The following is a 27,986-nucleotide window of genomic DNA, read 5'->3' as shown; positions in this document are numbered from 1 at the left end:
TGTTTACCCAGATCTGCCTTCAGCGAGAATGCCAGTTCAGCATTCCGACAACCTTCCAGTACCTTCAAGAGCTCGAGGTCAAATTCTGAGTGACAGTGAAATAAGTAGTACTGATAAAAACACAGATGATGATTCTTTATATCACTGCACAAGTGAGTCATCGCCACATTTGTTAACACAGGCAGATTTAAATGATTTAGTACGTGATCCAGGACTAAGTAAACAAAAGGCGCAGCTGCTTGGTTCAAGATTACAAGAGTATAATCTACTGCACCAAAGTACTAAAATCAGTGTGTTCAGGCACAGAGAACATGCCTTTATTTCTTATTTTTCAACTGACGAAGCACTGACATTTTGCAATGACGTTGCTGGCCTGATGAAAGTGCTGAACTTCACTTATATTTGACTGGAGTGGAGACTTTTCATAGATGCATCGAAAACAAGTCTGAAGGGTGTTTTGCTCCATAACGGAAATAAAATACCCTCTGTTCAAATATCTTACGCTAGTTTGACAAAAGAGAATTACGAATTCGTACAAAGGATGCTAAATTCATTAAAATACAATGAACACAAATGGAAAATATGTGCAGATTTCAAGGTAATTGCTATGGAACTGGGAATGCAACAAGGCTACACAAAGTATGCCTGTTTTCTTTGCGAGTGGGATAGTCGAGACCAAAATTCTCACTACGTGAAAAAGAAATGGCCTAGGCGAAGAGGGAAAGTTGGCGAAAAGAATGTACAACGTGAAAGTCTGGTAGCTCCTGAATATATACTACTTCCACCGCTTCACATCAAACTTGGCCTGATGAAACAATTCGTGAAGGCCATGGATCCAACAGGCTGTGGGTTTGTATATCTAGCTACCAAATTACCCCGTCTTTCAGCTGCAAAAATAAAGGAAGGTGTATTTGTGGACCCACAAATCAGAGAGCTGCAGAAAGATGCAAATTTTGAAGCATGTTTAACTGATAAAAAACCGCATGGGACTGTTTCAAGATGATGTCGGAAAACTTCCTCGGAAGAAGAAGAGCTACTAACTACAAAGCAATGGTGAAGGATATGATCAAAGCATATCAGGATTTGGGGTGCAATATGTCTTTGAAAGGTACATATGTTGGACTCTCATCTGAACTACTTCACAGAGAGTTGTAGTGACGTATCGGATGAACATGCCGAAAGATTCCATAAAGACATTTCTATCATAGAAAGGCACTATGAAGGGAAGTGGGTACCTTCTATGTTAGCAGATTATTGCTGGAATATCATTCGAGAGAAGAAAGATTCACAATACAAGAGAAAAAAGTGATGTGCATTACAAGGCAGTGGCTCATTGTTTGTCACTTTTCTGTAATTTCTCATGTTAAATAAATGCTTCAAAGTGTATACACAAAGGTTACTGTGTTATATGTTAGATACCACCCTCCATTAATGTGATGAACTTATAACATCATAAAGATGTGCATTTGTTTGTCGAATTTCACCTCACGTTTGCTACACTATATCAGAAACTGAAAAGAGAAATAAAATTGCGATTACTCATAAACTATCCCTGACAGAAAAAAACCAAAAACAGTTTTCAATTCAGCACTGAAATTACAACTGGGATCACAATACTTTTTATCAGAAATAGAAAAAAAGGTTTTTTTTGTAGAACAGTGTTATTTGTTTGTCATGGATTTTTAGATTTTTGTGATTGTAACTGATAGAAAGATGTGTTACTATTCCCGTAGTGTGTTTCTTCTTTTTCTTCTTGCATCTGCTTTTTTCACTGGCCTGATCACATGGTGATAGTCGTGGATGGAGGTATCTCGGATCAGGAGGAATCGTTATGTCTAATAAAAAGAAGTAAATTTTTGTTTTTGGAAAAAGTAAAAATCTGAAGATCATGTTTCATAAGGTGACTGAAGGACAGGAACAGTTAGTAGAAGAACTTAAAGAAATAGTGAAAACTAACCAGAGAAAGATACACAGCAAGGTTAAGAGACATAAGAAAAAGAAGGAAGATAATTTTTTGTAGATAGAATAGATCAGAAACAAACTGCAAAAACAAAGTGTATGCTTTGAGCTGTTCTAAATGCAAATTTGTAGAAAATTCATTAGCAGTTATTTGAGAGAGTGACAGAAATGAACACAGTTTTCAAACAAGGAATTCCTTTTAGAAGGGTAAAACATATGTTAATGAACCAGCTTCAATTAGAAGATGCTTTGGGGCGTCAGCACAAGGTAGTGGACACAGAATGTGTAGTAAGAATAGTAGTAGTAAGAATATTCAGACAGAAATACAGAATTATGGTAAGCAGTACTACTAGTTGTGATAAGAAATTCGAGTGGTTAGACAAAATAAGAAATAGAATGAAGAGAAAATTAAACTGTTTTCTCCATTTTGGTAGTGATAGCGATGAAAGCTTTTGTAAATGTATGAGATTGGTTATAAGATCAATTTTGGGTCTAGAAAATACTAATGAGGAGCTGGAGAATATAACAATAAGGGATATAAACAAATCTTTGATGAAATAAATTATTGGAGAATGTTAAAGACTTTTTCAAGATGCAAAAAGTAAAATGAAGAGAAGTATGCAATTAACGTGTCGACTAAGATTCAGTGCATACAAGTGGAGAAGAAGTATAAGAAAAGGGATGAGGAAGAAAAAGTTCGAAATAGATGGTGAAAGACATTGGCATACATGAAGTAAGGTAGGAACTGTGGACAGGTAGGTTTATCCTGTACTGGATGAAGATGTACTTATTGGTCCCAGAGGCATCATGCTGTTAAAGAGAAGTTATGTTAGAATAAGTTAATTCGAAATGGTGGAGAACCCTGGGTATTAACATAGAGTGACATTGATAGAACTTTGGTTAGACAACATAAATAGAGAATCTCGCAATAGTTCATCGAATAAAAAAGAATTCGGGACAGAATTGACAGGTTTGAGGTAGTTTACAAACAGGTACCACTGGAAGAAATAGGAAGTGATCAGTAGTAGAATAAAGGATGAAAATTTAGATGGTGAGTTTCCTAAATACCAACATCTAACCATAGTAGAGTTCTGGAAGTTTAAGAATAATTGTCTGACTATCTTTACATAAAAATTTGACTTGTTCAGAGCATTAGTTGGGTGACTGGATGTGTTTCTCCTAGAAGAATGGAAACTGATTATGGATTAGGAAGGAAGGTTGGGGTGTTTGAAAGAACTTATCTGGTTGCAGTAATGGGGTATGCAAAAAGATGAAAGTATTGATGTTGTATGAGGTGGTTGTGCGCCAGGAAATAAAAAAAAATGGTTCAAATGGCTCTGAGCAGTATGGGACTCAACTGCTGTGGTCATCAGTCCCCTAGAACTTAGTGTTGTGGCGTATTTAGACAGCCACGCCACTCTGAAGTAGCCGAAAGGCACGCGCTTAAAGTCACGCAGGCTAGAGAGGTCTGAAACAGGATACGTAATGAATGCTATAAAGAAAAGTACGTAGCTACTGGAATACTTAACTTTAATCCATCATTGTTGTACATCGCTCTTGACGATACAAGTGAGACTCTGTAGATACATGCTATTTAATCATAATGGCGCCTTGCTAGGTCGTAGCCATTGACTTAGCTGAAGGCTATTCTAACTAACTGCTCTGCAAAGGAGCGAGGCTTCGTCAGTGTAGTCGCTAGCAAAGTCGTCCGTACAACTGGGGCGAGTGCTAGTAAGCCTCTCGAGACCTGCCGTGTGGTGGCGCTCGGTCTGCGATCACTGACAGTGGCGACACACGGGTCCGACATGTACTAATGGACCGCGGCCGATTTAAAGCTACCACCTAGCAAGTGTGGTGTCTGGCGGTGACACCACACTTAGAACTACTTAAACCTAACTAACCTAATGACATCACACACACCCATGCCCGAGGCAGGATTCGAACCTGCGACCGCAGCAGCAGCGCGGCTCCGGACTGGAGCGCCTAGAACCGCACGGCCACCGCGGCTGGCGCCAGGAAATCGATCTTGTGTATTAAGTAGCTATGGATTGGAGAATATTCTGGCTGTAAGTTGTAATGAGTAAAGGTGTAGAGCCTGCCAATAGCATGTGATTTGCATAGCTAGCCTTTAAGGGCATATGGATCCAGTAATCAGTTTCACTTTTCCAAACGCGCTTGCGTCTAACAGTCATCTCTTTCGCCTGACTTAACTTTTCCAGGCTGTTACCTTCTTTGAAGGCGGGCGTGTACTCCAGCCGGGCGGAGAAGTTGGCAACACTTAAATGGTCGAATACACGACGAGAATTCCAGAATTACTTCAGCAATTATGAAAGATGTGTTAAGAAACTGAGTGAAGTGGCTCGAGTATTGTGTAGATCCGAAAGGTCCACATCTACATTGATACTCTGCAAATCACATTTAAATGCCTGGCAGAGGGTTCATCCAACCACCTTCACAATCCTCTATTATTCCAGTGTCGTATAGGGCGTGGAAAGAGCTCTGATTTCCCTTATTTTATCGTTGTGGTCGTTTCTCCCTATGTAGGTCGGTGTCAACAAAATATTTTTGCATTCGGAGGAGAAAGCTGGTTATTGGGATTTAGTGACAAGATTCCGTCGTAACAAAAAACGACTTTGTTTTAAAGATGTCCAGCCAGAATCCTGTATCATTTCGCTCTCCCCCATACTTCGCGATAATGAAAAAGGTGTTGCCCTTCTTTGAACTTTTTCGATGTACTCCGTCAATCCTATCTGGTAAGAACCCCACACCGCGCAGTAGTGTTCTAAAAGAAGATAGACAAGCGTAGCCTAGGCAGTCTCCTTAGTAGATCTGTTACATTTTCCAAGTGTCGAGGCAATAAAACGCAGTCTTTGGTTAGCCTTCCCCACAACATTTTCTATTTGTTCTTTCCAATTTAAGTTGTTCGTAATGGTAATTCCTAGGTATTTTGTTCAATTTACTGCCTTTGGGTTTGATTTATCGTGTAACCGAAGTTTAATGGATTCCTTTTACCACTCATGTGACGACCTCACATTTTTCGTTATTTTGGGTCAATTGCCAATTTTTGCACCATTCAGATAAGATTTATGTAACTTTTTGCAATTTTTTTTGATCTTCTGATGACTTTATTAGTCGATAAACGACAGCGTCTTCTCCAAACAACCAAAGACTGCTGCTCAGATTGTCTCCGAAATCGTTTATGTAAATAAGGAACAACAAAGGGCCTATGACACTAGCTTGGGAAACGCAGGAAATTACTTCTGTTTTACTCGATGACTTTCCGTCAGTTACTACAAACTCTGACCTCTCTGACAGGAAGTCACATATCCAGTCACATAACTGAGACGAGATTCCAAAAGCACGCAATTTCACTGCAAGCCACTTGTGTGGTACTCTCATGCGCAAAAGTATCCGAACGACCTGAATTGTGATCCACCTGATTTGCATGCAACCAACATAACGTAGCTGTCCTCTAACCGCTTCTCGGTACAGTCGTTCGACTATACAAAATGGATACCACGAGAGACCACTAAATAACACTGTTCTTTAAGGCAATCAGTGCGATCTAACATCACACCATGATACTGCAAAAATTAGAAAAACACGTAATTAGAGATAAGTTAGTCGCTAACGCCTGTACAGGTTACAATGATTTTCAAAAGCATTACCATCTCATTACTATCTGAAACAACTAACTACGGCACATAAACTATGTAGCAGTCCTTAAACAAAGTAAATGTTTGCATGAACAATATATTACGAGACAATGTCTGGACTAATAAAGGTCTATGACAGTTCGAAGTATTTTTCCTCTGCGCACCTGCTAAATGTCCCAGTGACGATTATTTTTTGCATAAACTGGTCGTTAAAGGAACTAGTTAAAGAAAACGCGATAAACAGCAGTAAATGCTCTATAGAAACCGCAGTATCAATGGAGTAAGATTATTAATGTCACTGTACTAATTATTCATGAAGTTTTATTTGCCCACACGTTTTAACTATAATTGACATGACGAATTTTTTTGTTCTGGTTCTGGACAGAAACCCAGCAGACATAGCCACTACTAACTAAAATACACTTTCGCACCTGCCCGGGACTTGATCAAGGCAACGATAATAATTGCTGACTAGCCTTAAAGAGGCGTGAAGTGTAAACGTTTTCACCACTATTAGTTAACACGTCTGAACTTTGAACGAAATGACGAAATTATTTCTGATACATCAAAACTATTATTGCCCTGTTAACTAACCATGAAAGACGTTTAATATACTCTCCTTCACAAGTAACCAAGTATGCATGTACTAAAAATTGGAATGCTATGATTTAACATGTTGTGACGGGATTTTCTACCCAGCACGTTATCGGATTGTTGACTAAGTAAAATCAGATGTTAGAAATCGAAGTTATTTACCAGCAGCGAGCCGTATCAATGTGAGATGTGAGATGCGAGAAAGAAACTTTTGCACCAGTCCAGGAAGTAATTCGAAGGCCACATTGCTGCCAAATGTATGCTGCAATGTTGCCTATTCTCCATTAGTCTAGTGATAAGCAGAAGACGCCTGCTAATGTGAAAAGTCTCTTCAGCTTGTAGCCATAGGACAAGCTTGCGCAACACAGACGTGGCAGGGATGGCGTTGGCGGGGACCTGGATTAACAAACGTAAGCGCAATTAGTTACCGATTGCAACTTGAACATCAGATGTAAATATCAGGGGAATAATTTAAGGGACCCTCCTTTTAAGTAGCTGTTGTAGCAATTTTTGTTATTATGCCTTATAAGAAATGCAAACTAAAGAAAATTATTCTCGAGAAGCGATTAGGTTCTGTAGTATCACCTGACGCCGTTAACAGAATGAGTAAATAATATTCGAAAATAATTTTTATTACACAGGACTTCTTGGCGCTACTACTGACACATAATGAAACAGATGGAACCACAACATGACACTGCTTACAAAACGCGATCATCAACAAAGACACTTCAAAAACTGCGAATTACACATTGTTCCCTCTATATTTCACAATCCGTGTTACGGTGCGTGATAGAGGGCACTGCCTACATCACTATCACTTCTCCAATTGTTTGTTCCAGGAGCGAATGTTACGTGGGAAGGACGATTGCTGGTAAGCATCTATGTGCATTCTAATCTCTCTAATTTTATCCTCACGGTCTCTCTGCGAGGTATAAGTAGGAAGAAGCAATTTATTGCCCTACTATTCAAGTTATCTACGGTCCACGTATCAAACAGTAGACCATACTTCCGTGGAGGCTGTCTCTTTTTCAGCGTCTTCACCTGGAATTGAATGAGCAGCTCTCTGACGCTTTCGTGCTACTAAATAATCGAGTAACCAAAGGATTACTTGGATCTTCTCTATTTTGGCTATCCGACTTGGTACTGATCTCAGAATGATGAGCAGTATTTACGTATTGGTTCTGAATTGCACAAGATCCTTGTTTACAGAAATCTTGTTGATTCTCACAGGGTAGATTTTGAAAGTCCGAAACTTGTTTAATGTGCAAGCATGAAACATATTACGGAGGTCTACAACAGACTGACGTCATAAATGTGGACCTATAGCTTTGTGCGTCTTTCCGACGACCCTTCCAGAAAATGTGAATAATCTGTGCTTCTTTCCAATCAATAGGAAGGCTCATGAGGGCATCTACGGCAAAATGATGTTAGGAAAGGAGCAAGTTCTTTCGCATACTTTGCGTACAATCCAGTTGGTATACTTGCAGGCGCAGTGCCCATTCTTCTGATGAGTTTTACTATCCCGTGGTCACGTAGTTCTATATCTATTTTGTCGTTCATGCGACTGTTTATAGGGGGGACGATGTTTCGTTTACAGAAGTAACTAAAGTCCACATTTAGTACACACTATACCCAGAAAAATGAAATAAAACTTATCACGATAAAGGTACAAAAAGCGTCTGTCCGATTAATTCAAAGTACTCCAAGTCGTTAAGGATTATCAACATATTACGTAAATTCGGCCGCGAAATGCTCTTTGTCTATATTGACTCATAATCATACAGGAACGTTACAGAACTGCCACAAAATTTTTGAAATCAGCAGTGTGTGCAGGTACATAAAGTAATAAAGTACAAGTAAAGGAATAAATCCGAAAATAGTTGATTTGTAATTATATGGTCGGAAAAATACATTTTCTTTACCATTTGTTATCCATCTGCCTGTCTTTGCGTCTGCTAAGACCTCTTGTTCTCAGGACATGTAAAGATATGAAGTAGAATTTGTGCCACATGCTAAGGTCGACGGTCCCGTGGCTGTGTAAATAAATTTAAGCTCCTAAGTTACTTCTCTCGAGAGATACAGCCTGGTATATCAAACGTTCTGATACATAAGTGCGCGCCTGCAATTAGGAAAGTCTCAGAATCGAATGTCGTTTATACCATGGATTTTTCATTCTTCATTTTAGCCTAGTGTTGACCTCTCAATGATGTAACGATTGACCAGAAACATCGCGTGTTTCGGTTTACCCATTTAACTGTACTTGGCTTCTCCCTGCTTGGATGACTAGAGTAGTTTAGGGACACACACGTCATCGAAGTGATGTCCAATACAAAAACTGGCACCAGGGCACTAAGCAAAAGGAATTACTGTTATGTGTGTTACGTAATAGTGTTTGTACAGAACTCACATAGTGCGAGTCATTCTCGCACTTTTCTGATTATTCGCTTTCGGTATTGTGTTTTCCACTCAGTATGAAATAAAAATAATATCTCTTATATGCTCCGCCCGCATCTCGTGGTCGTGCGGTAGCGTTCTCGCTTCCCACGCCCGGGTTCCCGGGTTCGATTCCCGGCGGGGTCAGGGATTTTCTCTGCCTCGTGATGGCTGGGTGTTGTGTGCTGTCCTTAGGTTAGTTAGGTTTAAGTAGTTCTAAGTTCTAGGGGACTTATGACCACAGCAGTTGTCCCATAGTGCTCAGAGCCATTTGAACCATTTCTTATATGCTCCCGTCGGTACTGGAGTCCTGGCTGCACAAATAACTGAAAGTAATATGCCTTCTCATTGACGTCAAACAAAAGTAATACTCTCACTTTGATGGCCTCATCGGATTTGACGTCGTTTTCCATGTGAAAAAATATTGTTCCCATAGTCGGCTTGATCTTCTTGATCAATGATCACAAAATAATTTAAAATCAATAGTCCTTTGAATGACTGAAAGAGACTGAAACAGACTAATTGAGTTACGTGTATATTATGGTCTTCTTCTTTCAATTAAATATCTTAGCTGGTGGTGATCAGTCGTTTTCGATTTAGTTGTATCACACCTTCATTTGAAAAAAGTTTCAGGGAAACACATTTTCATTTTTGCTCATAGTAACATAAATGCTCAGTAAGAGTAATTGAACGGTAAACAAAACGTGCTTTTGCCGTGAAGTTTCCTCCCTAATGACAAAATGGGTTCAATATTGTGTCCAGTTTCCATCCTCCTCTACAACAGCATTTAGCCGCCGGGGAACAGAGGCAACAAGTTTCCCGATGAATCTGTTATCTTGCGACCGATCTTCCATGAATCATGAACTGCTTCGGGCAGCGATGCCTTGGTTGTTGATGTAGGTCTTCTGATGATTTTCTCCCTCTCTGCCCATACGTGCTCTACAGGATTGAGGTCAGCACCTTTTGGAGGCCAGTCCAGGAGATCGATGTCTCCATTCACTTGAAACCATTACTTTACACAATTCGCTGCATGGACTGGGGAACGGTCATGTTGGAATATTATACTGACTCCCGAAAACCTCTGACGAACAGAAGGAAGCATTATGTTCTGCAGTATTTGGCAGTAGTAATGACTAGCAAGCGCACGGTCCAGTTCGCACAAAACGCCACAACCATCTGCTGATATCCATCCCCAAACTGTGACAGAAGTTCGGCCACACCTTTGCCTCTGATGAGCACAGTTTCTGTCAAATCTCGCTCCACGGGGACGATGTACAAGGACAGAACTATTTGGCGCAGTAGAAAACACCCTCTCGTCCGTAAATATAACTCGCTCCCAGTATGAAAGTGACTTATTTCTGTATTCCAGAGCGAAGTTTAAACTGGCAGCTCTATGTTCCTCTTTCAACGTTTCCATAAACGCGGATTTTCGTCCACACCTTCCCTTCTCGTTGAGACGTCGTCGTATGGTCGACCTGCTCTCGCTTAGCTGAAGGATGTTCCTTATTTCTGTGCTGCTCCTGAGTGTGTCGTCACCACTTCATCGGAGTACACTGTTGTCTTGGTACTCCGTGGTAGTCCGTGGACGCCCAGGGAGACGACGGCGGTTCACGTGGCCTTCATTCGCCATCCTCTTTATCCAAAGATGAATCGTCGATTTGCTACATCCTAGGGCACAGTAAATGGCGCTGATACAGTATCCATCTTCATAAAGCGCAAGAATGCGACCTTTATCGAATTCCTTGAGCTGAGACATTGCAGGTAAGAACCTAGTGACAAGGCAAGAGGAAACGAAGTGCTATACAAGCGACACAGCACTTTCTTCGCCTCCGAAGTCACATTCATTCCCGTCTAGATGCTACGAAAAATATTTCATAAATAAAGTCCACTTAAGTTTTATTTTGAGTATCATGGCAATTATCTTGTCTCTAATCTTCATACACAGTAGTAATGAAATCGTCTTCAGAGATTTAAAGCGACATTTAGAATCATGTAGTGATTCAGGCCATGGTGCTCTCGTTACAGCACGCCGTACACGTCTGTAACAACACATTCAGCTAGTGGCGGGTTAGCGTAGTGGCTAAAGTGCTAGGTTTCAAAACTCTTAGAATGAGGTGCGAATCCTGCCATTACAACTATTTTTTAATTTGGTGTAAACATCGAGTTACTAGTTTAGATGGAAAATGCCACTTTTATCGTTTACATTATAGTATTGTGTGTATATGCCTTCGAATGCTCTGTGGAGGAAATCAAGAACATTTAATCTCCAGTTGCTTCCGTAATATAAATACGCCTCAGTTCCAAGATGAACTCCGCCTTCAGTACATAATACTTCTGTATTTCTAGCAGTACCATACCTACAGGTGCTAAACTATACTTCAACTAATGATTTCTACAGCTATACGAACTCAACTTGTGATGCCTCTTAGGATAAGTACTTACGCAGTGCCATCAGACGAAGAGACATACCTTTGATTTAAAACTCTTCCTACCTCGACAATGAGCATTTCATTTTACGGAAATCAGAGAACGTTGTTGCTCAAGATGTTTTAAGAGGAAACTAAACTCCTTCACCTACAACAACATTAAAATAGCGGGCTGTGGATCTATTACAGGCCATATTTTGTCACATTTCACTGGCAGAAAGGAAAAGAGCTGATCAATAACACAACAAATCTCCCAGCAGGAATGGAGAAACGAAGTTAAACCTCTCGTGTTGGGAGGTTGCGTGATTTTATTTAAGTGATTACAGAATCAAGTGAAAAGAACAATGCAGCTGACATCACGAGCTCACTGCTGGTGTATGATGTTGCACTGCCTGAACCAGAATTGATGCAAAGCCTTAAATTCTTAAATTCTGCAATCTGTATGTATCCATTGCACACGAAATTACTGTTACGGTACAGTTTTGGATCGTAGTTTGATAATTGCGTGGTGTGGGTTCGATTCTCACATTGGTCGTTCATTTTTAACACTTACTAACGGATCTACTGCATCTCTGGTGACACCAAGTGAAGAATATTATGTCACCCCATAGTTCAGAATCCGCATAAACACCATATCCCTTCGCCAGCAACAGGGCCAGAGTGTTTAAATTGCGCCACAAGAAAAGCGGTAGTCGCAGAAGAGAGAAATTCTGTTCGGGTAAAAATGCACTAAAATTTTGTTTCATTTAATGACTCAATGGGCATTACGTCCACAGGGCTCATATTTAATGTAAATTTGAGACGTAGAAAATTCTGGTGATGGAGTGGAGTTCGAATTCGGTTCTCTATGAATGGAACGTATCTGGGTTGGAAACCTGGTCCAGTACAAAAATATTTATAGTTTCCTTGTAAGCCATAGTGTGTGCACACCGAAGCATCAGCAAAAAATAACTTTCATATTTAATATCCCTTCATGAATTGTCAACAATAACGATAGCTGCCATTATTTCTAGTCAAATGTATGAGCATCTTACTACTGGTCAGCAAGGAGTTAATGTTTATATCTGTGTATGGATGGATAAAGAGGACAGAGGGTGCCGGGTTTGTTTCTGGGGGCAGAAAATAAGTGTATCGTTACTACATATTGATAAATCTCGCTGCAGGCGAATTCGATATTTAACATTTGATTTTACTTAGTTACCCATCTGATAACGTGCTGGGTACAATACCCTGTCGCCAAATTTTACATCACACCATTGGAATTTTCAACATGTACTCACGTGGTTACTTGTGAAGGAAGATATATTAAACGTCTTTCATGGTTAATTAACAGGAAGATAAGGGTCTTGATTTAACACAAAAAACTTCAAAAAAAAAAAGTTCAAATGTGTGTGATATCTTATGGGACTTAATTGCTAAGGTCATCAGTCCCTAAGCTTACATACTACTTAACCTAAATTATCCTAAGGACAAACACACACACCCATGCCCGAGGGAGGACTTGAACCTCAAGTTCAGGTGTGCTAACTGATAGCTTACAAATCAATCGTTTGACAAATACTTGAAAGCTACTCATCATTCTAAAAGCCAAACAAGAGCAACAGCATTAGTTATACGGTTATTTAGTAAGCACGAAAGCTTCCGTGAGATGCTTAGTCACTCTCAGTTGCAGACGCTACAACAGAGGGATCCCACACGGCGGTATGCACAGCTGTGCACTACCCAGAGCTTACGACGCCCTTGAATGCACTGATACCTGTGTCCCGCCACTCGCCCCTAATTTCTGGTGCTTGGGTCAGTTACACCCATCAGACATCAACACTCCCATCACAGCGCACAGCATCAAAATCGTTCTCCACCCCTAAAGCGACACTGCCCTTGGTCACCACAGTGTCACCTACAGCCACCTGAAAGAATCCCCCCTCCTTCCTTGTTGCCCATGCTACCCTCATAACGTCCTCCTCTCCACCACCTTTTTCCCTGACCCGTGGAAGACTTCCTATGTTCTGCTGTTCCCTAAGCCCAACAACCCCCCCCCCCATCTGACACCCTATCATCCCATCTGCCTCACCTCCATGTTCAGTAAGGTCTTTGAGTCACTCGTCTCCAGCCATATTCATCACCACCTTAACCAGCACCACCTCTGTCCCCTCACCCAGTGTGTCTTCCTTCTCAGCAAACGACCAGCTCCTTAACCTTACAAATCTTCTTTCTCCCTAACTTAACTCCCATCACTTTGCTATCTTTGTTTCCCTTAAACTTCAGAACACCTACATCCGTGTCTGGCATGCTGGGCTCCTCTTTAAACTCCAGATCTACACCCTTCCCATCAATTTTGTCCATCTCGTTGCTTCCTTCCTCTCCTGTTGTCCCTCCAATCTCACTATCCACAATACAAACTCTAATACCTTGTACATTCTATCCCACCTCTGGCGTGCCCCAGGGCTCCGTCCTTCCCCTTCCCTACTATCTCCTATACAGTGCAGATATGCCCAAACCTCCCACACCTGTTCACCTCCTCCAATTTGCTGATGACATTGCCTTCCTTGCCCTTGATAGTACCATTCAACAGTCCCAATGTACCCTTCAAACCCACCTCGAACAGTTCACTGCCTGGTGCAACCAGTGTCTCCTTCGCATCAACCCTTCCAGTATACAGGCAATCATCATAGGTCATACCACCCGCTCCTTCTGGCTCCACAATTTTTACCTCAAATTTACAGTCGTCCTATCCACTTCACTCCTACCCTGAAATACCTTGCCCTCACTCTCGACCATCACCTCACCTGGACTCCCCATCTCCTTACGATCCAAGACAACGCACACTCTGCTTCCTGAAACTCCTGTCTGGGTGGACATGAGGACTGCAACCTTTCACCATCCTTCACACCTACAAATCCTTGATCTACCCCATGCTTTGCTATGCCACCAATGCTTGGATTTCTGCCCCTCCCATATACAAAGCTCTCGCCTTCCATATCTGCCTCCCGTTCCCCATGTGGATCCTCTATGACCTCATCCCCTTCCTATGACTCCTTCTTTTCCTCGAACACATTCACACCCTCTGCATTGTCTGACAACTCGATCCCACCCACCCCGTGACATTGTCTATCCTCTCTACCCCCAGCCTTTTGCCATGCCTTTACCATTATATCCCACCCTCTATCTCCACACCCTCCACCTCCTTTCCTAACACAACTTCCAACAGCTACCCCTCCCAGATGATGAGCTTTACCCTGATCTCTACCCCTCCTACCAACTCTAACCCCACCTTTCCCCTTCCTATTCCTCAGGGCTCCCCCTCCTCTCTTCCTCCCTTCCATTGAGAGGTTTTTCTTCCTCCTACACCCCCACTCCCTTTCCCATGCCCCCCTTCTGTGTCGCTGCACTCTCTCCTGACTTGCCTTCCCTCTCCATCTTCCATCCCACCCGTCTCCTGCCTCTCAGTGCACACTCGACCCCCATTCTTCCCACACCCTCTAGGCCCCCTCCCCCAGTGCACCTCCCTCTCCTCTTTTTTCCCTCTTCTCAGGCCTCCTCTTCCTCGGCAGGTCCTTCCCGGCAGTTTTTATTCTTCATGTGTGTTCCATTGCTTACAATGGTTTTTTCAAGTGTCTCTCTCCGTGTGTTATTATACTGTGGCCAACTTTTAACTTGTGCATGTGACTCCAGTGTATTTTATGTGCTCCATGACTCGTGAGCTATGTTCTTTTAACTTTATGTCGATTTTTTTAACTATCCCACAATGAACTTCCCATTGTCAGTGTATATTATAGCCCCATTGTCTTCACTCACTATGTTTTTATGTTTTCCTTATGCCGCCTTTTTATGTATAGTTTACTCTTTTCATTAACTGTAATGTCACTTGGCTGAAGAGCAGTGGATTGTGCCTCAGCCAGCCCTTATGGGGCATAGGAATGAAATCACAATGAAGATTACAGTGTGACCTGCAATTTTTGTCCCACATTTAAATACATTTTTCATCATAAAAACTAGAACTGCAGGGTAATTTCAGGAAACATATTAGATTATGAACAAGGCTCTGACGAACATTTTCACATGTATAACACATATATATTGTACATAAACTACTGAAAATTTAACCTGGGTCTAGTATGTAATGTTTAGCAAATGTGTAACAACAGTGAATACACAAAATGCATACTTTATTCTGAAAGTACACCATACAGTTAAATTTTTGTATATTTTCAACTATTACATTAAAACTATTCCTGACGTCCAATTTTAACTGGAAGATCAGTACTTTTAATTGTTTTCATTTGCATGTCGTCAATTTTAAAACAATCCAATGCAGAAATTGGGCTAAACTACAGGGCAGTCTATCATCAAAACGAATATTTCAGGGCAGGAAGGCTGGTTGGACAAGTATCACACTCTAGCAGGTCCTGACCACTAACTACACAGCCGGCCGGAGTGGCCGAGCGGTTCTAGGCGCTACAGTCTGGAACCGCGTGACTGCTACGGTCGCAGGTTCGAATCCTGCCTCGGGCATGGGTGTGTGTGATGTCCTTAGGTTAGTTAGGTTTAAGTAGTTCTACGTTCTAGGGGACTGATGACCTCAGAAGTTAAGTCCCATAGTGCTCAGAGCCATTCGAACCATTTGAACTAACTACACAGCAGAATATTTTGATGTATAGGATGGCTTAAGCAAGGGGAAAATGGAAATTTCATTATTCACTCGTAGTGTAATTCATATTTATTTATCATCCCTTTCAAATCATATAATGACTTCAATGACACATTGTTCCAACACTCATTTTCGACTCTTTTGTTATCAATCATGATTCCTTTAAGCAGAGAGCTTTTTAAGAGTTGCCTCGAATCTTCACAAATATCTCTTCTGGATATGGATGGATACATAGAACAGGCAGTAATCGAAATGGGAAATGCATCTGGAAAATCACAAGGATCATTAAGCCTTCCTACTGCTACTAATTACTAGCAATATAATTCGCATTGTAAACTATTTCCTGTAATGAAAGCATGTAGTGGCAAGTGATATTGATCATTAGACATAAACGACAGTGATATGTTTCAGCGTGTTTTATCTGTATGAATGTTCTTCTTTGTTCTGTTTCTCTGGTGCTCGCTCTCGATGTGTTTTGGCGCTAACTCGCAGAATTTGTAATTTGTGCTTTAGTGTAAACATATCAAATTATCTTGCAAGTCAAATTGTTGAGACCTACCGCTTATGGTGTGATACATCACAGCGTAGATTACGTCCTTACATTCTGCTGAGACATAGGAAAGAGGTTTTCTGCGCCTTTCATACTTTAGCACACCCGGAGTCAGGGCTTCACCTAAACAGCTGGCAAAATACGTCACACACAACTAGCAACCACCCAACAAGCAATGGGATAGTTGACTTCATCACTCTCTCAAGGCTACGTTTATGACACACAGTTCTAAGTGTACGAAAGCTTTGGCGTTGTTAGGCCTTCCATTGGCGGTGAAGGAAGATCTAGCTCTTTCACTGGCAGAGTCGGTGTTTGGCAAATGAGTACATCTATCTGGTGAGCTACCGACAGACAAACAAACCTATGAACGTATCGCCTGAGGAACACGTGTCTGATTTTGGTACCTTATTAAAAGAGAGACTGTCACAGATCAACATGCATCCTTGCCAGCAGAGCAGTTATCACAGATGAGGATCTGGCCACAGTGTCGCACATCTGGCTACATACTGACACTGTACGTCCCCCTCTCCACCAACCACGTACAGGTCTGTTCCGAGTGCTGTGTAGATTACCAGACGACTTCATGATAGATTATAACGGAAGACGGTCTCCGTAGAGTGACTGAAACCCATTCACCTTGATGCAGAGGACACAGAACAGAATAAAATATTTATTCACCTTTAAACATGTTTACATATAATCAGTGTTGTCATATGTTATACAATTATAGTATTACAGTTATTTTGCAATTATCCTTGCCTAATTATGTTGCAAGGAGGCTTTTACATAAGTAACGTTAATATGTGAGATTAGGTACATGTTCTGCTACTGCATACGAAGTATTTCATTAAACACTTGGACACCTCTGACTGTGTAACAACAGTACTGACTGTAAGTAAAGTAAGAGGCGCTTTACCTCATTAAAAACAGAACTCCCTTCCCAGTGACAGAGAGACAACTGAGTTTCTCCAGTTCTGGGACACTAGAGTCTCTGCTGCTCCGTTGAGTAACTACCAAAGCGAAATGGAGGATAGCAAAATTGTCTCCCAGTGCCTCGATCATCTGAAATCACGTAGTGCTTAGAGAAAAACAAAAAACTGCGTTATTCTCTGAAACTTAAGCTCCTTTTGAAGTAAACGTCCTTAAATAGTATATATGATATGGTTAAAAATAAAGTCTAAGTGGGAGCCACTGCCTTTGTCAGGTAACACAGCAAATATTTGAAGTACGCGCATGTTGCAATCTTACTCTTCCAGACCGTGAAATGTAAAGAGATTTCGTGTAGAAATCGTTAACTGCACCTTATGTACCATACACATTCTCTACATTTCACAGACTGTTTGGTAGGTGTGATAAACGCGGTTGAGAGAGCTAACTACATCGAATTTTAAGCAAAACAAAACCCTAACGAAAGAGAAGAAGCATTTATCTCAAGAAATAAGAAACTGAATGAAGTCATTGAACTGCCAGCAGCAGTCTGACGTTAACGCATTCCGTATTTATACGTAACTAAAAGAAATGAGTAAAATAGTAAGTAGTGAAGATGTAGCCACAATGAAATTTCAACTGGTGATTTCTACAATTAAAGTGATTTTATTTCACAAACGCAGCGTAGTTACCGCTCACATTGGTCGGAAACACGAGGTCAGTACAGAAATCTTCTACCAGAACCAAAGTCATAGCCGGAGGCTGCGCAAATGTTTTGTGAGAGTCGTGTTCACGTGATTACTATTCCTGAACAACAATAGCAATATGAAAACAGTCAGAGTTTATGCAACAAAAATTTGTTTTACCCTAAATCGCTCAAGTAATTAATGGTTAAATGACGTACTGAAAGTAAAAAAAAAAAAAACTTATACAATGGCATCATAAGAGTAGGTTAGAAGCATAACTCACATGCTCCTAAAACATAAATTTTCACAAATGACTAAAAACGTGTTTTACATGTGTCGTGCGCATGTCCCATATATTGACATCAGTATGTGCAAGAACAATGGCTATAAATTATTAGGTATATTTCAGATTATGTTTGCTTATTGAGAAATTGAAGCATAACTCACATGCTCCTAAAACATAAATTTTCACAAATGACTAAAAACGTGTTTTACATGTGTCGTGCGCATGTCCCATATATTGACATCAGTATGTGCAAGAACAATGGCTATAAATTATTAGGTATATTTCAGATTATGTTTGCTTATTGAGAAATTACAATTATTTAAGGTTATATTATGGATCATGTGAGTTTTGTTAATGAGCTATGGAACATGTAAGTTTTGACAATCCCCATTTTGGATCTTGTGAATTTTGGTACTGAGCTTTTTGGACGATGTTGGTTTCGCGGGAACTATAGTGTTGCGACTCGATATGCAACACTTTTTGGTTCCGACTGCAAGCCTCTTTCTCTTCTACAGTGTATATATAATATTACATTCCGATGTTAATCGTGATAAATACCAATTAATCATCTTTTATGGACTTTGCTTGTGTTAGTTTACAAAAGTTATTCTCTATTTTGGAATACCGTTTGTAATTTTATAAAAGAAATGTCTACAGTGCACATTTATTCAATATAATGATCGAAGAAATTTACAAATTTTCTATTCACGAGTACTAATTATTGATCACAAAGAAAAGTATAATATTATAATCTGAAAAATAATTCAAACTTTTAAGCATTCTTTGAGAAGCAAGAAACTACCAAATACCAAAAGGAAATAAGCTACTAAAATAAAACTGAAGATTTGAAGGAGATTAACTTCTAAAACTGAAAATAATTTTACTCTTCTATGTCTATATCACAACATGAAGTTCCTCTTGAATCAAGTCACACATACACTCATGATCAGTTTGATCCAATGTATTCTCATCAATGACGTGCTTATAGAACTTGAGCTCCTCAATTTCTCTCCAGTTTTCCCCATAATGGGCAGTCAGAAGTTTTTCAACATCCCTCCTTTTCCCCGAAAGACTTTGAATTCTTTGGTTGGATAAGTTCGGGATGTGTAAGTGCATTTATTCCTGATTTAAACACAGATCTAAACACTACAAGGTCATTTCTGCACGTTTGTTCACCACACACAAGAATTTTATTTCCCATTCCGCGCTTTATGTAAATGCACTTAAATTTTGAAATTGAAAAATGCCATGATCCTGAATTTCGTAACGCAATTTTCACACAATTCTTGAATTCGGCAACACTGGAGTCTCTTCCTAGCAATTTCAATGTTGACTGACTCGAAATAATCTCAAACACTTGTTCAAGCTGTACTATTACTTCCAGTGTTTCCATTTTTCTTTCTATATTTCCAAACACACGGCCTGGAGGAATGTAACTATGACTGGTGACTGGAAAAATCATTTCAATTCCATCGATATGGGGGGGAGACTTTATGGAAAGCCAAAACATACACATCGCAATGAAACTAGAATTCTTATTTTGTGCAGCACACCCATCACATAGTCCGCAGCTCGTGGTCGTGTGGTAGCGTTCTCGCTTCCCGCGCCCGGGTTCCCGGGTTCGATTCCCGGCGGGGCCAGGGATTTTCTCTGCCTCGTGATGACTGGGTGTTGTGTGCTGTCCTTAGGTTAGTTAGTTTTAAGTAGTTCTAAGTTCTAGGGGACTGATGACCATAGATGTTAAGTCCTATAGTGCTCAGAGCCATTTGAACCATCACATACCAATCGAATTTGTTTGTAATGAGACATGTCTAGGGTGTTTAACGTATCAAACACACATGCGGCTATAGTGTCTGAATCTCGACTGAATTCATTTTCTGTCCAACAATAAGAAGTGACAGTGGAACGGTTTAACTCAGATTTACTGTGACTTTTAACAATGGTAAAATTCTGTACGTAAATGTGTCTGCTATAATAGCATGACTATCTGGAACTTTCGGCAATGGAATATTCTTCTCACAATCAAATGAAAGAATTAACGTTTCAAAGTCTTTCTCCTTCAGGGTGTTAAAAAATGCCATATATTTTAACTTGTGAACCCTTTTTTCAGTAATTAATTGAGTTTTCTTGCTAGGGTCTCTCTGATGTTTTAACTGTTCAGCTAGGCTTAAGCATGTAGAACACATCAGTTCTCGGTGTACCAAAGCCTACGTTGTATTTTGTGTTAAAGATGTACCTGAAGTAAGATAGCTTCACAGGGATGTTTTCAGGCTTGGAAGAATAAATTTTGGTTCAAATGGCTCTGAGCACTATGGGACTTAACATCTGTGGTCATCAGTCCCCTAGAACTTAGAACTACTTAAACCTAACTAACCTAAGGACATCACACACATCCATGCCCGAGGCAGGATTCGAACCTGCGACCGTAGCAGTCGCGCGGTTCCGGACTGAGCGCCTAGAACCGCGAGACCACCGCAGCCGGCGAATAAATTTTCCATAACATTTTACAGTTCATTTTTTCAGGCAGATACCGTCTTTCTGTTCGTCCTCTACAGTAATGTGTCTCTATACACTTTAGACTATCTATAAACTTCATGACACAGTCTCTCTTGGGTTCATATTCTGCCGCCCTCCTGAAGCCACCTCTCCGGTCTTGTACAAAACGATGCTGATGAAACTGTTTAGTGATATTATTTATTCTAAATCGTGACACTCCCAATACATTTATAAAGGTTGACATGCAAACTGAAACTTTATTTTTCTGTGTGCTTTGTATAAAATATTTCGTCGTTCTAAGCAGCTGTGACTTTTGGTTTTGACTTGATTTTTCTTTTCTAGGTCGACGTCTGATGACGTTGCAAATTTCCACGTGCTTCAATATGAACTGATTCTGATAATCTCTTTCCGTTGTTTTATAAAACAAATCATGAAAGTTTTTAATATCGTTCATAGAAAGTGAACAACAATTAAATGCTCCTCCACGGTGTTGACATGTTGGATACTGGGGCAGCACTGAAGGTTTGTACCTATAATGACAGAACAAACTACACTGTGAGGTTCTGTTTATTTTTCAAAAATGGACTTAAAATATTGAATTTGCGATTCCTCAGTGTTAAGTTCCAAAGAAAGAGTCCTATACATTCTTACGTGGAGGAACAAATCAAGTCAATAACAAGAATCAGTTTAATTTGAAAACAATGAAGAAAACAGGATATTCTAACCTCATTCGTTTGGCTTCCTGACTTTACCACATTTCTGGGAGCTGTGAACGTTTCCTTGGTCTTTATCTTTCTCCAACGGGTGAAACTTTACTTCCATGACTTGTGTCTTAAATCAGTTTTATTCCAACGATTATATTGAATTATATTCCCGAAAATAGCTGAACAGAACAGAAAACACACTCCACTGGCATCAATATTTATTTACTACTACACAAGAAAATGGCACAGTGTGAGCTAATCGCTGATTCGTCAAGATGAGGTACGGCACAAAACTCACAAGATCTAGCGGATCAAGAGACTTTTGAAACTAACCATGCAGTTTAACACCAGTTTTCTCAAGGATCTTGTGCCAAATGTGAATAACTGTTTCGTGATTTTATATTCTATGTATAAAGCTATATGAGAATATGTGGCAACTCAATTTTCATTATTCTGGATCATGTGAGTTATGACTCTAATGTACACATAAATAACATAATGCATACAACGCCAAGATTTTTCACGAGACTAAGTGGATGGAAGTACAGTCGTTCTCAAATAAAGTTATAGGTTTCATTCGATTTAGTGTTCAACGTACACAAGTCCTAATTTCTCATCAACAAATCCTCAGAGGTACCTGCTTTTTATCTTTTCGTGCGACCGGTGAAGTGGAGGGTAGTGGACTGACACCTCTCACGTTCGAGCTTTTAGAATTCAACGTACCCAATACTGTGTACAGATCTTACTTGACCTTTAAAAGAGGTAGTTGTACGTCGTTTTCCCGACTACGTTTTCCCTCACATTGTAGTCTTTACAGTGTTAGCGTCGACTTCACTGGAGTAATTCTAAAGCGGACTTCTGTCAGACATCGCCATGACTGCTTTTCTATGAAAGGAGCAGTTGGTAAACCGTAGACACGGCATGCAGAATTCTTCTTAATCTCAGGATTCCCCACCCCACACGACGCAAGAGTAGAGTGACTGCTGTTTAAATTTCCTGGCACATTAAAAATGCATTTCTGACCGGGATTCGAACCTGGGACTTTTGCCTTTCGTCATCAAGTGCTTTTCAAATGATCTATCCACGGACGACTCAGAATCAGTCGTGACATCTTTACTTCCGCCAGTATGTCATCTCCTACCCTCCAGCCTTCATTATGGTGACTGGTGTTCATATGGAGAGACGCTTCAATCGTTTACTCACATAGCGCAAAGATCCAAGAGGCTTTCAGAGGCATTCCTGAAAGTGAAAGGTGTCCGTGGGCTTTGACAGACAGATAGAGAGACAGATAGGGGGATAGTTGCAAATTTACAGTATTGGCATTGACCTCAACGTCAAAAAATAGTTCATTATTTGTAGAAAAGAAGATTAGCACTCTCTGTCGATGTTGTATGGAGTCTCCATCCAATTTAAAGGGGATTTGTCTAGAAACGTCAGTGAGCTGACGAACAAAGTAAACGATAAGATAATAGGTAAGTTGTCGTTATAGGAGTTCCACGGTATCAGCCCACGAAGATTCGGTCTTGTGTGCCACACTGCCCACCTCCTGTCTCTCCAGATCATCCACAAATTTAATCCTGCACTCTTTCTGCTACATTGTACACAAAAGTGATAAGTGAAATTTAGTTGCCGCTAATGGTATTGCGATATTAAAGGCTATCAGTGGATAAATACCAACTGCCTTGCTTCAGTGGTAACATCGGTTTCCGTCAGTTCACCGACGTTAAGCGCTGTCGGGCTGGGCTAGCACTTGGATGGGTGACCATCCTGTCTGCCGAGCGCTGTTGGCAAGCGGGGTGCACTCAACCCTTGTGAGGCAAACTGAGGAGCTACTTGACTGAGAAGTAGCGGCTCTGGTCTCGCAAACTGACCTACGGCCGGGAGAGCAGTGTGCTGACCACATGCGCATCCAGTGACACCTATGGGCTGAGGATGAAACGGCTGCCGGTCGATACTGTCGGGCCTTCCAAGGCCTGTTCCGAAAGAGTTTTTTTAGTGGCTAAATATTTAATGTTATGTAGAAAATTTTCATTTAATGATGTAAAATGTATCCCATTTTAAATGTTTCGCATCAGGCTGGTCAATCGAGTCAAATAGAACTGACCATGAAACATCAAATGTAGAGCCACACATCTCCTAAAGACATTTGCAAAATAGACTGTATTATGCTGTTAACTCTTTCAAGTCTGGTAGTACAATATGTGTACCACCTTATGTTGCACCGAGGTTGTACGGTGGTACATTATTTGTACCAGCAATTTGGATGCGTAGAACAGCGCATTCTCGTGGTGGATTACTTGAACTACTAGCAGGGTATGTTCTTTGTAGTTCTTAGATGTATGCACCAGATGTCAGTTGTTACTGGGTTCTTGTAGCAGCACCAGTACTTCATGTTTCTACGTCAGGTTCGCTCAAGTACACTGTGGAGACATTGTTTGGGCAACATTGTTATTTGTTACCTGCTAACGGAAGTTTCCAACAAAATTTCTATTGGAATATGGAAGTACATTTGATTATTGTAGTTTTTTGTGTTGTTCAGACTATTTCTATGAGAAATTATTAAAATGTAGCTAACTATTCATCAGTTCAAAATATGTACCCCTGTACCACAACAGTCAGCTACTTCAAACATAGGTAACTCTTACTCTTTACTTTCCAGTAATAATGAGGGGTCAGAGAAAGCTGATTGAGTCTGAAATTTTGAAAGTTCTTGAAGAGGATATTCCATCTGACATATCATTTGATAGTGGGGACAGTGATGACACCAGTGACAATTCTTATTGTCTGGAACCAACTACATCCAAAGCTATTCTGTTTGATTCTGATACATCAAGTGATTCTGAGGATGAGTGCCCAGTGACCATTTCAGTGATTAGGTCACCAGAGACTGAGCTAAGTCAAACCGTCACAGTGCATCAAACTCCATCTGAGATTGCTGATCCATAGATCATGAATACGACACTTCATAATGATGTGGAACGTGTCAGATTACATACTGAACATAAGTGGAGCAAAACTGAACGCCCTGCTGGTGCCATGCATTTACTTCCCAGAGTGGTCCCAGTGATTTTATTGTGAAGTTAGGCACATCATCACCATATCAGTTATTAGGAGTTCTGCTTTCTGATGATATTATGGATTTATTATTCTTGTTTCAGACGAACTTATATGCGCAACAGTCGTCTCTGACTACTGGTAAACCTTATGTGCCAGCATCTATGGAAGAATTACAAACTTTCTTAGGGATAAATATCTTGACGGGCATAAAACCACTTCCTAGTTACAGAGACTACTGGAGTTCAGGTGCTGATCTACATGATAGTTATGTGAGTCAGCTGATGTCAAGGAGGGGTTTCGAATGGTTTCTCACCAACTTACATTTGAATGACAATAGTAAAATGCCACATCGAGGGGACACCAACTATGATTATAAATTGCGTCCTTTCCTAGAAAGAATTTCACATAACTTTCAGAAAGCACTTAATCCAAATGAATGTATGGCAGTGGACGCCTATCAAGAGAGGCTACAAGGTGTGGGTACTAGCAGACAAATCTGGCTATGCATGGAAATTGGATATTTACACAGGAAAGAAAGATAATGCTGTGGAAAAGAAATTGGGAGAAAGAGTTGTGAAAGACCGCACTGAAAATATTAAAGGTAAGGATCACAGAGTTTACTTTGATAATTATTTCAGTAGCCCAGATCTCCTTCGAGATTTTAAAGAAAACAAAATACATGCTTGTGGTACAGTGAATCCAAGTGCAAAATCTTTACCTATGCTGAAAAGTGACAAGGAAATGAAAAGGGGTGACTATGATTGGGCTACTAGCAATACAGGCCTTAGTGTGATGAAGTGGAAAGATAAGAGATCCCTCCATCTGCTTTCAAATTTCCATGATCCAACTCAAACAACAGAGGTTGCAAGAAAGAAAAAAGATGGAAATGAAATAAAAGTTTCTTGCCCCATTGCTCTCTCCGATTACAATGCCAACATGAATTGTGTAGATAAATTTGACCAGCTGATGGGCGTATATGAAACTGACAGAAAGAGCAGAAAGTGGTCGTACAGGATATTTTGGTACTTTATTTATGCCACTGTGGTGAATGATTTCATCATCCATAAAGAAATGAAGTTGCCTAAGACGACTCTGAAGGACTTCAGAACAGAAATCGCAAGGGATTTAGTGGCACCTGCCTTGGTAGCTTCAAGAGGTAAAAAGCGAAGCCTGAGCAGCCATCTCCAGTCCAAGAAGAAGAAACCCAATGTTCTGAAATCTGTGCATCTTGAAAGTTCATCTCATCAGCCAGAAAGATCTACAAGGAGGAGATGTGCAGAATGTAGTTCCAAGAAACAACAAATTCGCACCGACTGAATGTGTAGTGTGTGTAAGGTTCCTCTATGCTTAGGGAAAAGGGAGACATGCTTTCAAGACTATCATGCATATCAATGCACAGTGGTACAAAAAATGAACCACCTCCCTTGTGACCAACAATGATTATAAAAATTGAATTTTTGTGTACAATGGTAAAATTATGTTCATTCTATTATAAATATGTTGCTTGTATGAATTTTTGACAATAAAAGTAAGTCGTGTGCTTGTAGAGCTGGTTTTTGGTCAATTTAGTTGTACATGAAAGAGTTAAAACTCAGATCATGACAAAATTTGCAGTGATGCAGTACCAAATTTCAATCAGTTACAGAACGAGTACTTAACATTTCGCATTCCTGGGTATCAGTGTTCTCTGAGAATCAAGGAAAGGTTACGTCAGCCTACTCACAGAGCTCAGTCGTTAGCTAAAGCCATCACATATGACAATAAACGATCAAGACAAGCGATAAGATGGTATGTGTCACATCCGAATGGCCACCTGTGGAGCAAGTGAAGGGTGTAATGACGCAACATGCCCCACTGAGAGGTACATATACATCAGTGGTGGTCAGGCTGTCTCTGCCTACAGTGTTAGTTTGGCTGGGCTGTTGACGCGACACTGTGTGTGCTGGGCTGACTCACCTCACTCTGGGGTGAGTAGAGACTCTGCAGGACGTGTCTCTTTTGTTACCTTTCAATGTTTCTGGGATTACTGAGCAGGTGCTGCACTGCTCTGTCAGTCGATAACTCCTCTTTGAAGTTAAGACTCAGTTTATTCTGGATGGGGCAGATTTTTAACTTACAGACGAACACAGTGCACGGCCATAACAAAGGCAACTGTTTGCGCCAGAGTGCTCACTGCGACAGGTTTGGAGTCACTACGTCCAAATTTTGCTGCAGACTTACGCCTCCCTCTCCTGTGTACGTAGCGTAAGAGAGCGATCAAGATGTTTCCATTTGAGGGCATATCGGCAGCACATACGCAGCATAGCGTGACTCTGATGCGGGAATATAAGCAGTCATGTAGGCAAAAGATCAGGTGTCATTCGTGTTTTTCCGACGTACGTGCGGAACCGTGAACTATGGCGATGTTATTGGCAAATGCGTCGAAACAAGACCAACGAGGTGTTATTTCTTGTCTGATGAAGGACAAACACCGGTCCATTGGAGAATGAAGAATGTCTATGGGGCAGCATGTCTGACCCGAACCGCACCGGCCGTTGTGACCGAGCGTTTGTAGGCGCTTCAGTCCGGAAGCGTGCTGCTGCTACGGTCTCAGGTTGGAATCCTGCCTCAGGCATGGATATGTGTGATGTCCTTAGGTTAGTTATGTTTAAGTAGCTCTAAGTCTAGGGGACTGATGACCTCAGATGTGAAGTCCAATTGTGCTCAGAGCCATTTGAACCATTTTCTTTTTTTTTTTGGCCCGAACCACCTTTGTGTACTGGTATCCCAGATTCTGCGATGGTCATAATTCGGAACGCTCGTCTCCTTAATTTGCTCCATTCTGGTGTGGCACGTACCACCTTATCGCTTATCTCGATCGTTTATTGTTAGGAGTGATGGCTCTAGCTAACGACTGAGGTATTTGACTAGGCTTACGTAACCCTTTCAGTGACTATCACACTGATATCCAGGATTGAGAAATGCATTCATTCTGTAACTGACTGAAATTAGTTGCTGCATAACTGCAAATTTTGTCATGATCTCAGTTTAAGCAGCATAATACAGTCTATTTTGCAATTGTCTTCAGGAGATGTGTGGCTGTACATTTGATGTTTCATGGTCAGTTCCTTTTGACTCAGTTGACCAGCCTGATGTGAAACATTTACAATGGGATACATTTTACATCATTAAATGAAAATTTTCTACATAACATTAAATATTTAGCCACTAAAAAAACTCTTTCGGAACAGGCCTTTGGAGGCCCGACGGTACCCACCGGCAGCCGTTTCATCCTCAGCCCATAGGTGTCACTGGATACGCATACGGAGGTGCATGTGGTCAGCACACTGCTCTCCCGGCCGTAGGTCAGTTTGCGAGACCAGAGCCGCTACTTCTCAGTCAAGTAGCTCCTCAGTTTGCCTCGCAAGGGTTGAGTGCACCCCGCTTGCCAACAGCGCTCGGCAGACAGGATGGTCACCCATCCAAGTGCTAGCACAGCCCGACAGCGCTTAACGTCGGTGAACTGACGGAAACCGATGTTACCACTGAAGCAAGGCCGTTGGTATTTATCCACTGATGGCC

The 27,986-nt window shown here is 40.8% G+C and overlaps 2 protein-coding genes across 2 annotated transcripts in view; both read left to right on the top strand.

The window, feature by feature from the left end:
* Positions 1 to 24,627, top strand: part of LOC126213566 (zinc finger protein 99-like) — a 599,001-nt gene extending 574,374 nt beyond the window's left edge. The window contains exon 11 of the mRNA XM_049941413.1: positions 24,527 to 24,627. Within this exon, the coding sequence (XP_049797370.1) occupies positions 24,527 to 24,557 (31 nt within the window). The 3' untranslated portion in view covers positions 24,558 to 24,627. The remainder of the gene's footprint in view (positions 1 to 24,526) is intronic.
* Positions 24,628 to 24,857: 230 nt separating this feature from the next.
* LOC126213384 (piggyBac transposable element-derived protein 4-like) lies at positions 24,858 to 25,742 on the top strand. Its single transcript, XM_049941089.1, has one exon. The coding sequence runs from the start codon at positions 24,858 to 24,860 to the stop codon at positions 25,740 to 25,742; it is 885 nt and encodes a 294-aa protein (XP_049797046.1).
* The last annotated feature ends 2,244 nt before the right edge of the window (positions 25,743 to 27,986 follow it).

Source organism: Schistocerca nitens, chromosome 11 (genome assembly GCF_023898315.1).
Source record: "Schistocerca nitens isolate TAMUIC-IGC-003100 chromosome 11, iqSchNite1.1, whole genome shotgun sequence".
Taxonomy (NCBI): domain Eukaryota; kingdom Metazoa; phylum Arthropoda; class Insecta; order Orthoptera; family Acrididae; genus Schistocerca; species Schistocerca nitens.
Note: the sequence above shows the minus strand (reverse complement) of the source record. Positions and strands in the feature narration are given on the sequence as shown.